This window comes from Egretta garzetta, unplaced genomic scaffold, assembly GCF_000687185.1.
Source record: "Egretta garzetta isolate BGI_Z169 unplaced genomic scaffold, ASM68718v1 scaffold5, whole genome shotgun sequence".
Lineage (NCBI taxonomy): Eukaryota > Metazoa > Chordata > Aves > Pelecaniformes > Ardeidae > Egretta > Egretta garzetta.
The window spans coordinates 5,434,620-5,448,606 of record NW_009259707.1 but is presented as its reverse complement, the minus strand read 5'-3'; the positions used below and the strand labels follow the sequence as shown (position 1 = coordinate 5,448,606).

Genomic DNA, 13,987 nt, shown 5'->3' with positions numbered 1-13,987 from the left:
CCCGGAGAGGGGGGGGCGGCCGCTGGAAAGGCCGAGGCGCCTGCGGGCGCCCGGTGCCCGTGCGGTCTGCTCTTCAGCCGCCCGGAGATGTGATACACGGGGTGCGTGCTCACCCGGCCGGAGTTTGAGTGGCTGTGTGATCTGTTTGCAAGTATTAAGAGCTATAAGGAAAGTCCCGACAAGTTACATCCTGCTCTCTTTGCAGATGCTGGGGAAGAGGATGGAGGGGATGGCGTCCACAGCGTGGGTTCGTTGTCTCTTTACCAGGTCGAGAATTCCAGGCTCGGTATGTGTTACAGTAAATGCGAAACTGGAAAACAGATGTTAGCCTGCTTAGTTCTGTGCTTTCTGTGGTATGGTAGACTTCTAGAGGCTGTGAGGTGAGCAGGTTCGTGGTGCGCTGGGTGAAGAACTGGCTGAAGGGCAGGGCCCACAGCGTTGTAGGGAATGGGGCTACAGCTGACTGGCTGGTGACCGGTCACCAGTGGTGTTCATCAGGGCCAGTTCTGTTCAGTATCTTTATCAATGATCTTCATGCAGGAGTTGAATGCATCAGTTTGCTGATTATACCAAACTGGCAGGTGCTGTCGGCTCTCTCAAGCGATGGGAGGCCTTGCAGAGGGACCTAGATAGATTGGAGCATTGGGCAATCATCAGTGGCATGAAATTTAATGAGTCCAAATGCCGGATTCTGCACTAAGGATGGGGTAATGCTGGGCACAAGTATAAACCAGGAGAGGAGTGGCTGGAGAGCTGCCTTGCAGGAAGGGATCTGGGGGTGCTGGTCGACTGTAGGCTCAACAGGAGTCAGCGGCATGCCCTGGCAGCCAAGAGGGCAATCAAACACAATACTGAGGTGCATCAAACACAGCACAACCAGCTGGTCAAAAGGGGTCGTTATCCTGTTGTATTCAGCGCTGGTGCGGCCTCACCTCAAGTGCTGTGTGCACTTCTGGGCCCCACTGTTTAAGAAGGATGTTCAGGTCCCTGAATGCGCCCAGAGGAGGGCAACAAAGCTGGTGAAGGGGCTGGAAGGCATGTCCTGGGAGGAGCCACTGAGGACTTTGGGGTTGTCTAGTTTGGAGGAAAGGAGGCTGAGGGGCAACTTTATTGCTCTCTACAGCTTTCTGAGGATGGGGCGTGGAGAGGGAGGTGCTGAGCTCTTCTCCCTGGGATCCAGAGACAGGGCACGTGGGAATGGTTCAAAGCTGCACCCGGGCAGGTTTAGACCTGGCATTTCTTTACTGAGAGGGTGGTCAAACACTGGAACAGGCTTCCTAGAGAGGTGATGGATGCCTCGTGCCTGTCAGTGTTTAAGAGGCATTTGGACAATGCCCTTAACAACAGGCTTTAACTTTTGGTCAGCCCTGAACTGGTCAGGCAGTTGGTCTGGATGATAGCTGTATGTCCCTTCCAACTGAAATAGTCTATTCTATTCAATAAATAACTAAAACCAAAGAGATGAGAAGTTTTACTTACATTGTACATTTTCACGCTTACATTTTTAGCTTATCTTTCTGCAAGATACTGTCTAGTGTCAGTTGACTCTTTTCCTTAAAGTCATTCTTAAAGCCTTAAACTATCCAGAGGCTAAGCAGAGTTTCTTCAATGAAATTCATGTGAATTAAGTGAGTGCTGTGCTGGTGTACAGTGTTGTCCATGTATTTCTATGCAGTTGTACAGCCAAACTCAAGAGTTAATGTATTCATTAGCAAACCATTATAAAAATATGTTTGACTTAATGTTATAAAAGTGAAATTTGAGGTCACTTGTTGATGCTTTGGTCTTCTGAAAAGACAGATATTTAAATATTTAAGAATTTTTACTGAGGTTGAAGTATGTTTTAGAGAGTTATTTTGTTAACTATAATAATAATTCAGATATTTAGGAAAAAAAACAAACTGGTTTTGTGAACTTCTGATTCTAGGTATTTCAGCCGCGGCCTGGAGATCATGAAAAGTATGGAGGTGACCCTGAGCAACCCCATAAAATCCACGTTGTTACTAGAATAAAAAGCGTAGTTGGTCGACCGTATTGGGAAAAGAAGATAGTACGTGATCTTGGACTGGATAAAGTATGATTTGTTTTTCTTTATACTTATTGTGTACATAAGAAATGTAGAAGCACAGGGTAAAACTAAGGTGGTGGGGTTTTTTTTAAGGACCTCAATTTTGCAGTCACAAAACTTGGATTGCTTTACAGCTGCTATAAATGTAATTGAGAAATCGATGATGTGTTTAAGAGGTGAGAGGAACATTAATGCAAATGCCCTTTTAATGGGAATTCAGAATATCACTGTATGGTATTGCTCTGCATGCCTGAGGAGAACTTTACCTTGAGAATTCTGCTAAAATAATAAAAATAGATTCGTAAATACTTCAAATTCAGGTTTCTCTGTGGGTCGTATTATTCTGATATCACAGGTAGGTAAATAAGACTTGTTTATTAATGAAAAGGCTTCCAAATCCAAGACTCTTAAGATTTTGTGTCGGAGATGTTTATACATATTTTTTTTGGCCATCTGCACTCTTGCCTCCAAACTCCTGTATTTACACTTACAGTATTTTTAACAGTTGGAAGAAATTTGAATATACTGATAATGTAATGGGAATAAAGGTGAATTTGTCATTTTACTGGGATCGAATTTGATCAAGTTTTGATTTCATATTATTATGTATGTTCTTGATGCATGACATTTCTCTAAATCTTCTATTTGCAAATGAGGCTTATATTTTTACTGATAGTGTGAAAACCTCAGTGAACAGAGATTAGGGTTTTGGCAACGCATTTGTTAAACCTATTCTATCCTTTATATAGGCACATCAGCCAAGACTGCACAAAAATATCCCTGCTGTGAATTCCAGACTGAAAGTTATTAAGCACCTGATAAGGTTTGTTAAGTATTTATTTCATTTGGAACACTTAATGTAATTCTTTTCTAGTCCTAGGACTTCACTAAGCAAACTCTTTTGCCTGTAGGATACAGCCACTGAAACTACCTTACGGATTGCCAACAGAAGAGGAAATGTCGGACACCTTTCTTTCAAGCAAGGGAGAGCTTGTCATTAAACGGCATCTGAAACCTGTGGAGCAGAAAGAAATAAAGTCGTAAGGTGTGCTGTTAGGGTTTATGTTCTATAAAATAAATAATTTAACTCCTGAGTTAAGAGTTTGTGTATGAAATGTCACTCATACCAGACAGGGTAAGAATTAAGCTTACATGGTTGACAATGATGCTTAAAGAAGGATTACACGTGTACAAATACAAAATTCAATATTGATAATGTTTGCCTGAAATTATTAAATGAATTATAGGCTTTCTTTCCTTGTGTTTTAACTTTGTGGCTAGATTACTGCAGTTTATGGCTAGCTATTGGAGAACTTAATGAAGTCAGATAAGCATAGAAGTAGGTAGAATAGATCTAACCTAATTATGGTGAGGATGTTTCCCAGGTAACAGTAAAGATTTAACTATGATGGTGCATGACTTCACCTTGACTGTGTGAAGGAAGGAACTAGAATTTGAAACCCCTCTATTTACCAGTTACACAAGAATCACCTGGCTATCCACTGAGAGTGTCGTTTGGCAGGCGTTTGGGTGACTTACCTTGGTCATCCAGATCTCACACTTGTTCCTTAGCAAACAGTCTGTTATCTGGCCTCCTCTGTACCTTAAGAAGTACCCGAACGCCCTATTTGGGAGTAACAGAAGGAGTGATTCACGTGTTGGTAGGTTGTATAATTTGTCTTTCAGGAAACATCCAATCTTGCTTCACACATTGTTTCTTAATCCTAAACGTTTAATAATAATAGCAACCTAAGAGCTGCAGTCTATGTGAAAGTTGGTGCTTTTCCTGTTCTAAAATTGCAAACTTTAGAAACCTGGAGATCCTGAAGCATACCTCTTTGATACAAGTTAGTAATTATGGGCTGCAAGCTTAAAAAATAACACCTTTTACTGAAGGATCTTGAATAGTACCGCGTGCATATTTTTATTTACAGTAGTTTTAAGAATTGTTGCCAAAATTAGGAAGCCGCTGCTGTTTCAAATGATAAAGTAGTTTTCATTCCAGGGAGCATAAATCCCGTAGTTTAACACACTGCGAGCCTCTCCCACACTAGACACACTTCAGAGGAGTTAATCTTAATGACTGTATATTGTGAGAAGATCAGAGGGATACAGTCGCTGAAAATGACTGTTTATCTTTTCTGCATGCTTGCAGAGAAGAGTAAACACCAGTAGGAGTTCAAAGGAATAGACATATCAGTAGAGGGATGTAAAAGCTGGAGACACTGTGTGCAGGAGAAAGAAGGATAGGCTGTTGTAGCAGCACTGAAGACTGTAATGGCTCCTATGAACAGGCTAAAGGCAGAAACGCAAAATTGAGCTGAAAAACCTCTATTTTTCAACAAGGTAGAGGCGGTAGTCAGAAGGACACAGGAAATGCTGGTGTCAGTCTGAAGTATATAGAATAGCAAGGAAAAAGTGAAGCAGCTAAATGAATGTTGCTTTTCTTCCCTTCCTCTTTTCTTCCAATATCTGCATAGTACCTTGTGCTGCAGCGTGTTATAACTGCATTCTCTGTGTGGTGTTGAGCGTGTTCCCACGGGGAGATACTTAGTAAAGCTGAAACTTCAGCCCTTTTGAAGGATGTGTGTAGTGCATCCAAGGTAGAGGAACTCTTAAATGAGATGGCACAAGTACTATGGCCCAGAAAGTTAGGCAAATGGGTCTTGTTGCTGAGGGATAGCAAATACAAGTCCTGTACCAGACTTGGTGACCCAGAGCACCAAAGCCAGGATAGCTCAACCTTACCAAGCACTTTCAGGATTTGTGTCTGAGGCGCTGGAACTTGGTGAATCTCCAACAGAGGGAGTGCTGCCAGTTCTGTCATAAACAGTATGTGTATGAATATGGTTCTTCTGTTCATTACGCTACACAGATGCTACAACCTTCAAAAGTACTACAATGTAAACTCAAAATAATGTGTTAATGAACAAGCTTGCTTGGTACTGTGTGCAACTTAAAAAGTGTGTGATAAACTACCGAAGTTAGAGCAGAGCTAATAACTGCTTCTCAAGTACGGAAAAGGGAAAATGCTTTAGGCAGTACCTGTTATTTCTGGGTAAGATTTAGCTACAAGAGGTGTTTACAGCTGTCTTTAATTGACAAGCTGTCAGCTTTCATGAGAAAGGAAATTGTATTTTCTTAAATTTTTTAAATATATATTTGTAGGTTTGGGTGTTTCTGAAATGGTATTTCCACCAAGGTCACAACTGTCATGCAGTTGACCTGCTAACCCAAACCTCTGTATAAGCATCCGTTCTCTAAAGATTTGCTGTTGGGTCTAAAACCTGAACTAACAGGGTGCAGAAACACAAGGTGTGTCCGCATCCTTTAATTAATGGAGCATGGCAAATGTTTCATGTAAATCTTCACGAAGCACAGGTAAGAGATACTGCCTTTTTGTGCAGGGAACAAACAGGCTGACTTAAGATGACAGCGAAATTCCAGATGGAAGGTACCTCACAGGTCTCTAGTCCAACCTCCTGCTCAATGTGGGGCCAGCACTGAGGTCAGACCAGGTTGCTCTGGACTTTGTCTGGCTGGGTCTTGAAAACCTCTGAGTACAGGGACAGCTCAGCCTTTCTGGGCAGCCTGCTCTGCTGCTTGGCTGTCCTCATGGGGAGAAGGTTATATGCAGAATACAGTTTTGTATCCACTCTGAACCTCTCTTAGAATCACAGAATTGTTTAGGATGGAAAAGACCTTTAAGATCATCAAGTCCAACCATTAACCCAGCAATGCCAAATCCACAACTAAACCATGTCCCTAAGCACCACACCTACACATCTTTTAAATACCTGCAGGGATGGGGGCTCAACCAACTCCCTGGGCAGCACGTTCCAGTGCCTGGTGACCCTTTCAGTGAAAAACTTTTTCCTAACATCCAATCTAAATCTCGCCTGATGCAACTTGAGGCCATTTCCCCTCATCCTGTCTTGTCCTATGTTACCTGGTAGAAGAGACCAACACCCACCTCACTACAACCTCCTTTCAGGTAGTTGTAGAGGTCGATAAGGTCTCCCCTCAGCCTCCTTTTCTCCAGGCTGAATGACCCAAAACTCTTCTTTCAGCCTATGTTGTCTCGTCTCTTCCCACCTTGCACTGCCGTGAGGAGCCAGCCTGGCTCCATCCGCTCAATTATCCCTCACAGGTAGGTACTGTGGGGCTGCTGTTAGGTCCACCTGAAGCTGTCCTTTCTCATGGGGCAAGTGCTCCAGCCCCAGCTACCTTGGTGACTCTCCTGACCTCGCTCTACTTAATTGCTCTTTCTTGTGTCAGGGGCCCAACACTGGACGCTACTCTAGATGTGGTCTAACAAGTGCTCAGTAGAGGCATGTAATCCCTTCCCTTGGTCAAACTGTACCTTCTCTTCATACAGCCCAGGGTACCCTTAGCTGCCTTTGCTGCTTGGGCACGCAGCTGACTCATGTTGAGCTTGCTTCTTGGGTAGAAACCTGCTGTAGCATTAAAGTATATTCAAACAAATATTTGGTGCAATATGTAGTAGCAATGTAGAAATGCCTCCTTTTAAGAATAAATTTGTATTTCTGTGCTATTGCTCTGTTGTAGGTTCACTTACTGTTTCAGATTCACTTACTGTTTCAGATTTGGTAATTAATACTGTAGTGTGAGTAGATCAATACAATTCTAATAGCATCAGGATATTTTTAATCATAGGTACAAAATACTAGCTATAAAAAATGCACCATATTTAAAACAACCAACCAACCACACACACACGTGCTCTTTGTTATTTCTCCTTTAGCCCCTAGTGATATGCTTCAGGTTTGTTTTTTTTTTTAACCACTCTAAATCACTTACTTTTCTCCCCTGTGTCTTGAAATGGCTGAATGAACCCAACAACTCTGAAGCTGAGGCTCCCCAAAAGCTTAACTATGTGATTGATTAAAAGGATCCATTTATTGTGCATGAACTTGCATCAGGTTTTATAAACCATATGCCGTTTTAAAAACATGATGGAATGTGCATATTCTTAGTCCCAGACCCTGCAATGAAGCTAATATATAGCTTCAATAAAAGTATTCATTACAGCAGCTTGAGTTTTACAGATTGTTTGCAACTGTAAAGGCTAAAATGGAGTAGTATCAAGGGCAAAAAAAAAAAACTTAAGGAAGGATAGCTTAGTATTTTCCCTCCTGTCACAAGAAACAGCCACCTTGAGGTCACACCATCAAAGTGAAGAGCAATTGTTCTGAAAGGCTATGATATACTGAGATACACTCTTCTGGTAGATTAAACATATACAATATTTATTGCAAATATTCAATTCCAAAATTGCAAAGTATTAACCAGTTTTGTACTGCTGTTAGACACATGTATTGACAGATAAAATCTAAGGCAGACAAAATCTCATTAAGCAGTGATAACTCTTGCAGCATTAATCTGCTGCTTGAGAAACTGCAAGCACAGGTGAAAGCTCTGCTTGAATATTCTCATGAAGTGAGATAAAAAATAACTGGCAAAAGATAGGTTGCAGTTTAGATTATTAGTGATGTTATCTTTTAAAGTTATTTTTTTAGCTTTAGCTGAAAAACCCTCCACTGAAACCTTGCACTTGTTTCTGGCTTCATTGCCTTCCCCCATTCTTACTTTCTGGGGGAGAAATCCAGGATTTTTTAAATTAGAAGCAAAGTATGCAATCAGTGACTCAAATCTAATCATTACTCGGGTATCTCAGTATCCATTTCTCTTATAAAACTTGGCTCTTGCAACCACATCATTGGCGTAGTCATTGTGTGTTGTGCCGATATCCATCCTGTCATAGCTCTGGACATTGTTAGCTCCTGCATTATAGGCTGAAATCCCACCTGAAATGAGAGTGAAAGGAACACATAAACAGAGATGATACTTTGTCAGTAAATAAGCAAGCAAATAAAAAAATCACAGCTTAAATACGTTGCTTTAGTTTGCAGATCTTTGTACCAGTATTGTATTGCCACTTCCAGCTGGTTTTGCCACTGAGGTGTTCCTTTCGTTTTAACTGCGTGGAGAAATCATAATTTCCTCCTTTACATCCAGACTCGGTGATCATTGCCCCCTTGCTGCATTTTGCTAATGTAACATCTTCAGGTGTATGAAAGGCTGAGAGAGTTGGGCTTGTTCAGCCTGAAGAAGAGAAGACTGAGAGGGGATCTCATCAACGCATACAAATATCTTAAGGGCGGAAGTCAAGAGGACGGAAGCAGTCTGTTTGCAGTGGTGTCCAGCGACAGGACTAGGGGCAATGGATGCAAACTGAAACACGAGAGGTTTCAGTTGAATATGAGGAAGAACTTCTTCACTCTGAGGGTGGCAGAGCACTGGAACAGGCTGCCCAGGGAGGTTGTGGAGTCTCCTTCTCTGGAGATATTCAAAGCCTGCCTGGATGAAGTCCTGTGTAGCATGCTCTAGGTGAGCCTGCTTTAGCAGGGGGGTTGGACTAGATGATCTCCTGAGGTCCCTTCCAACCCTTACGATTCTGTGATTCTGTGATTCTGTGATGACTGTTGCCTTTTGTGCATATTCCTTCATGTCTACCCATGTTAGTAACCTCAGACATATTGTAGTTGGAATAAAGGGATCCAACCATGACGGCTTCAACTGTAATCAGTGCTCGAGGACATAACCATGCTTCCTTCAGAGAGGACCATACATTTTCAAAATTAATGTGTTCCTTCTTTGGAGTTGCCAGGGTGGTAGCTTTTTTTAGGTGGGTATAGAAATACAAAACAAATGAAACGGAGAGAGGCGGGGAAAACCCCACCCTTACTCCTTGCAACTGAAAAATGTCATGATATTTGCCAAGTTTTCCAAAAGCCTGCTAGAAAGCTAATGACAGCTTATTTCTCTATTCCTTTTAGTGAGTGTCAAGGAATATTGTTCCACGCCTCAATAAAATGAACAGAGGGGGACTGGGATGTGTTTAGTTTTCTGAAGTGCTCAGTTTTACAGCATTATCATGCTTCATTTTTATGTGTGTGAAGTGTCTTAGCTGGCAAAACTCTTACCTTTGAGCTGCTGTTCCTTTGTCCATGTTGGGAATTTTTTCTGGATTTCCCTTACCATCCCACATAAAATCTCTGTGCCTTGCTCTAAGTGCTCTTCACTGTCCCATGACCCGACAATCTTATGGTACCGTTTGTCAACCTGAAAGTGAGAGAGCAGTATCAGCACACCAAAACCCCCACTATCTATCCAGAGCTCTTCCTTCATTGCTTACAGGCTGCTTGTATTAATTTTGATCTTTAATCTCATGATTTACCTCTTTTGCAATTGTATAGAGAGGAAGCAAACTTGGCTGAAGGCGCAGGGGAAGCCAGCAGACGCATGAATAGCAGACTGTCGGGGCACTGAAGAGGAATGCCTGCCCCACCTCCTTGTCTGTCAGAGCCTTAAAAACCCAACACAGCTGCTGCTCTAAAGGTGACAGGGTGCAGAAACTGGGCTTACTGCTGTTTGAGCTTTTCTAGCTGCAAGATGACTGCTCCTCTCTTCTCCAGCTGCATCAAGGGTGGGAAAACCCCTGTTTCCTCTAGGGATCTCCCCTTGATCTCTACCCCAGTTCTCCTTCTTCTCCTTCTCCTTCTCCTTCTCCTTCTCCTTCCCCTTCTCCCCCTCCTCCTTCTCTTCTCCTTCTTCTCCACCTCTTATCCACAGGACAGTAAAGCGCAAGTCTGAGGGGGCTGGAGCTCTGACAAAAGCAGATCCCAGTGCATGCAGCAAATGTTTAGGGATTGTATGGATAAGCATACAGCTCAGCAAGAAAGCAAGGCATGAATGTAGGCATGAATAGTGAAGCAAGATCCCCCACTAGCCAGGCCCCTGTGGTGCATAAAGAGTAATTAACCTGACTGTATGTAGCTGCAGCCTACAGGCCTCCGTGCTTAGTTAAAAAAAATGCCTTTTGAAACAAGATTTATTATCTAAAGTATGAACTAGAAACAATTAATCTCTTCATTCCCAAGAGAGCGCTGGGAAGCAAGCAGCGGTTTCACAGTGCAAAAGCAATCTGCTCATGCCCTGACACCCACTGGGGTCCTTTCCTGGTGCTGGGAGCTGACAGCTGGGTCAATGTTGGCTTTATTCTGGCCAAAGAGTTGCTTGAAAAGGTTTAGGAGGTTGCTTTTCAACGGGGCCCCTGCTGCTCTTCTGACTTTCTGCTGCAAAAGAAGGATGAGGTTTGTGTTTTTAAGAAGGTTGACCATACCTGCATTAAACCAAATGCATTTTCGTGGTCACCCCAGCCGTTCTTCAGCACTGTCCCAGCATGTGACTCTCGAGAGATAATACCAGCAATCACAGCTGGATCAACACACTTGCTATTGCCAGCTTTTGTAATCTTGGCTTTGTATTTCTCCATGTTCTTCAAATCTTTTTCTGCAATCTTCTCCGAGGCAGGAACTCCTACGACACAACGTGCATGACTTTTCCTTTCATTTTTAAAATGAGATACAAGTTGTTCCAACAGTCGTTATGACTGAGCTGACTTTTTGAACCCTCTGAATCTATTTAGAGAGAAGCAATGATAGAATTGATCAATTTTGCTGAAGGGTAAGTGCCCTTAGAAATCAATACACCGATGATATAAAAGATGGTTTTTTTTAAATGCAGAGGGCAGTTCTCTAGCGTGCAGACTAAAAGGCGGGTCTTGTTTTAAATCTAAGCCTTTGGGTAGATTAGTCCCAGATTTAGTTCCTTTTAATTTAGGACTATAATGAGGAAATGTTCAGAAACTTAGGTCATGACGGAAGCCCTCTTAAGGGAGAGAGAAATTCAGGCTCAATGGCAGGAGTTAGATGCACTCAGCAGATCTTGCATTTTCTCTGTGGTAGTCTTGAATATTCCTTAGAACATCTCAAAGGTAACTCTATTCCCAACACAAACTTATGTGCCCAAGTAGGGTCGCTGTTGGTTGTGGAAAAATCGGCTCGCATAGCAATGACTGACAGCCAGAGACAGGGATCTGTAATAGACATGAGCTTGTGCGTGGATGTAAGAGGAGATGAACCACTGAATTAGTGCCCACCTGCATAGCTCAGACCTTCCGGTTTCGCAGTTGCCTCCGAAGCTCCAGTTGTGTCAACATTCAGTATGTTCCCATAACGCTCCAAACAGCCTAAGAGCAGTATTTACAACCAAACGTCAGGCCAGTGCCGTGTGTGACACATGCTGTTGAAATGTTTTCAGATCCATGACTGAAACCCATGGCATCATTTCGATACTAGCGCAGGCATTCATGCTAGCAGCTGCAGCCACGGTGTCGTACGCTCTGGGAAGGATTACCTCTCTGTCATCCTAGCATAAAGCCACAGCGTAGCTTGTGAGATGAACTAGCTGGTGCACAATTCATCTCCTCAAATTTTAGCTTGCCTAAAACTTAGCAGTCTAGTCTAAGCTTGTGACTTGGGCTGCCCCACATAGCCAATGAAGAAAGGCACCTCCAAAAAGTGGGGGTTCTATTCCAAAGCAAAAAAAAATCTATGACAGTCAAAAGAAATCCTACACTACTTACTGGCTCCAGCTTGCTTTTCCACAGCTACCATCAACAGGAAAAATCAAAGAGAAACATCCTTTGATTGCATCCATTACAATTTATCTGACTTGCAGTTTGTTTGACTGCAATTAATCTGCATTTATCTGTTGCCTAAACATGCCTTCGCAGGAGGGAAAACACACAAACAGCAACTGCGAGGAACAATGCTAACCTGATCCCAGCAGTTAATGGAAAATAGATTTTGGTACAGTGAATTATTTACAAGAATATTAGACAAACTTCACAGACCTGACATGTTTGCTGCAGGATGTCTCCCCACCTTCTCGCCGCACTTCCTAAAGCAAATGGGCTTTTTATCTGCTGGCAGTGTTTTGAAGCAGCTGACTCAGTGCGCTTCCTCCACACCGCTGGTATTACGGGAAACAGGAACACCCAACAATGTCTTGTGTGTCCACCCAAATGCAACAGGTTTTCTGCTCTACAGCATGAACACAATTAATGACTTTAAAAATGAAGTACCTTTTAGTTTAATTTAAAACCCCGTTGCTAAAAGTTTGGAACTAGGAGGAGCCTCGTCTGAAAACAACTGCGCGCCTTCAGTTGTTGAAAGCAGTAACGTGCTGACAATGGGAAAACGGGAACCTGAGCTTTGGGAAATAAAAAAGTTTTTGCAGACAAGGACTCAGCAACAATAACACGGCACAGAGCTGCAACCACTGAGAATTTGGGTATGCAGAGAATATGCCAGGTCCCTGTTGTTATGCCCTCTTGTACAGTAACAACAAAGGTGAAGGCACAAACCCAAATTAGCAGGCGGTGGGGATCAAAGCTGCTGTAACTGTTCAGCAGTAAGGAAAAAAGCCACTGGATGGCAGACCTCCCCGCCACTGCTAATCCATCCAGGCATGCGTCTGTCTCCCCCGCCGTAAATTTTGTGAGGGTGAAATGCTGATAGCACAGATCCAACAGAGTTCTGCAAGGACAGCAGTGGCTATGGCTGTTACAGGGAACAAGTTTCAAAACCCTGCTGGTTTTATTTACTGATTTTGGTTTCGAAAGCCCCCAGTAGTTTTGCAGAAGTTCTACTTGTCCCATCAGCAGACGTAAAGCCCCCATGCTGGAGAGCATAAACAGGACTGAGACATGAAACTTACACAAATTGCACAAATTTCTGTGTCTTTTGCAGTAAGTTCTGTTTTTTAAGCCTTGGTCTTGCAAAGCTGAGCTGAGACTTTAGATAAATTCCCAAGTACCTTGGAAGTCATGACCTCATCTAAGTACAGCAAAGGCCATTCACATTATAAGATAAATTCTAAGGAGCAATACTTGAATGGCTTGTATTAATTGCTGATGAAAAACGAAGGCTGAACATGGGAAACTATGTGTATTTTCGCATTTGTGTGTGTAGTAGCATGCAGTATCTGCAGAAGCTATTGATCAGAGTCAATCTGCACGAGTAACGGGTAGTTCTCCGAGTTGAATAGTGTTCAGCATTTGTTACCTCTGGGTGATTTGTATAGCCTGCATTTAAAAAAAAAATCAGGTGAATCACCTTCCAAGGGTATGCTGTCAGACTTCTCCAGGGTGGCAACAAGGCAGATACCTCCCAGCCTACCTTCCCAAGCAAACTGCTCACAGCACGTGAACTGCAGTGATGGCAAGCAGGCTTTTTCCAAGTTGAGGTGATTTGCTAGGGCAAGTCCATAGCTACAAGACAGGTTCAAGAGCAAGCCAGGAAGAAAAGTCAGTGAGACAAAATCAGGATCAGTAGGTTACAAAGCCAAGTGCAGGCTGACTTCCAGTGCAGCTCAGGTGAGGACCCAGGGCAAGGTCACAAGCTTAAATGCAGCTCCTGAGCCAGCACGCAGAAGGTGCATGGGAGGGTAGAAGAGCTGAGGCTCCTCATAGTGCAATATCAGAGCTGACCTTCAATGCAGGCAGCCAGACCCCCGGGAGAGAGGGGGAAGAGGCTGCAGAGCCTGTCAGCGCAGTCAGGGCCCAGACAGAATGGTCACCCCAAAGCTGACTCTTGTCCAGGCTGAGCAGAGCCAGCTCCCTCAGCCTCTCCTTGTGCGTCCTTGTGCTCCAGGCCCTGACTGGCTTGGCGGCCTCTACTGGACTCACCCCAGCGTGTCGGTGTCCCACTTCTATCAGGGAGCCCCAAAGTGCTCCAGGTGTGGTCTGACAAGCATGAAAGAGAGGGAAATGATTGCTCCCCTCCCTGCTGGCTAGGATTTTGCTAATGCAGCTCAGGGTGCTCTTAGGTATATCTCTGCGAGGTCCCATGGTGTCTACCAGGACCCCCAGGCCCCTTTTTGCACAGCTTGCTTTCTAGACAGTTGGCCACGGCCCATACTGGCACATGGGGTTGTTCTGTCCCAGGTGCAGGGCTTTGCCTTTGTCTTAATTGATCGTCATGGGGTGGC

At 43.5% G+C, this 13,987-nt stretch overlaps 2 protein-coding genes across 2 annotated transcripts in view; one reads left to right on the top strand and one right to left on the bottom strand.

Moving 5' to 3' along the window:
- The window catches only part of MRPL30 (mitochondrial ribosomal protein L30), a 34,491-nt gene that overhangs the window by 17,224 nt on the left and 3,280 nt on the right, over window positions 1-13,987 (top strand). The window contains exons 2-5 of the mRNA XM_009638956.2: window positions 196-286; window positions 1,928-2,074; window positions 2,818-2,891; window positions 2,980-3,113. Coding sequence (XP_009637251.2) covers window positions 206-286; window positions 1,928-2,074; window positions 2,818-2,891; window positions 2,980-3,112 — 435 coding nt within the window. The 5' untranslated portion in view covers window positions 196-205 and the 3' untranslated portion in view covers window position 3,113. The remainder of the gene's footprint in view (window positions 1-195; window positions 287-1,927; window positions 2,075-2,817; window positions 2,892-2,979; window positions 3,114-13,987) is intronic.
- Window positions 7,750-11,884, bottom strand: LOC104126417 (lysozyme g). Its single transcript, XM_035894367.1, has 5 exons — window positions 11,850-11,884; window positions 11,094-11,183; window positions 10,275-10,471; window positions 9,076-9,214; window positions 7,750-7,896 (listed from the first exon to the last, which is right to left on the bottom strand). The coding sequence occupies exons 1-5, from the start codon at window positions 11,854-11,856 to the stop codon at window positions 7,763-7,765; spliced, it is 567 nt and encodes a 188-aa protein (XP_035750260.1). The 5' UTR covers window positions 11,857-11,884; the 3' UTR covers window positions 7,750-7,762.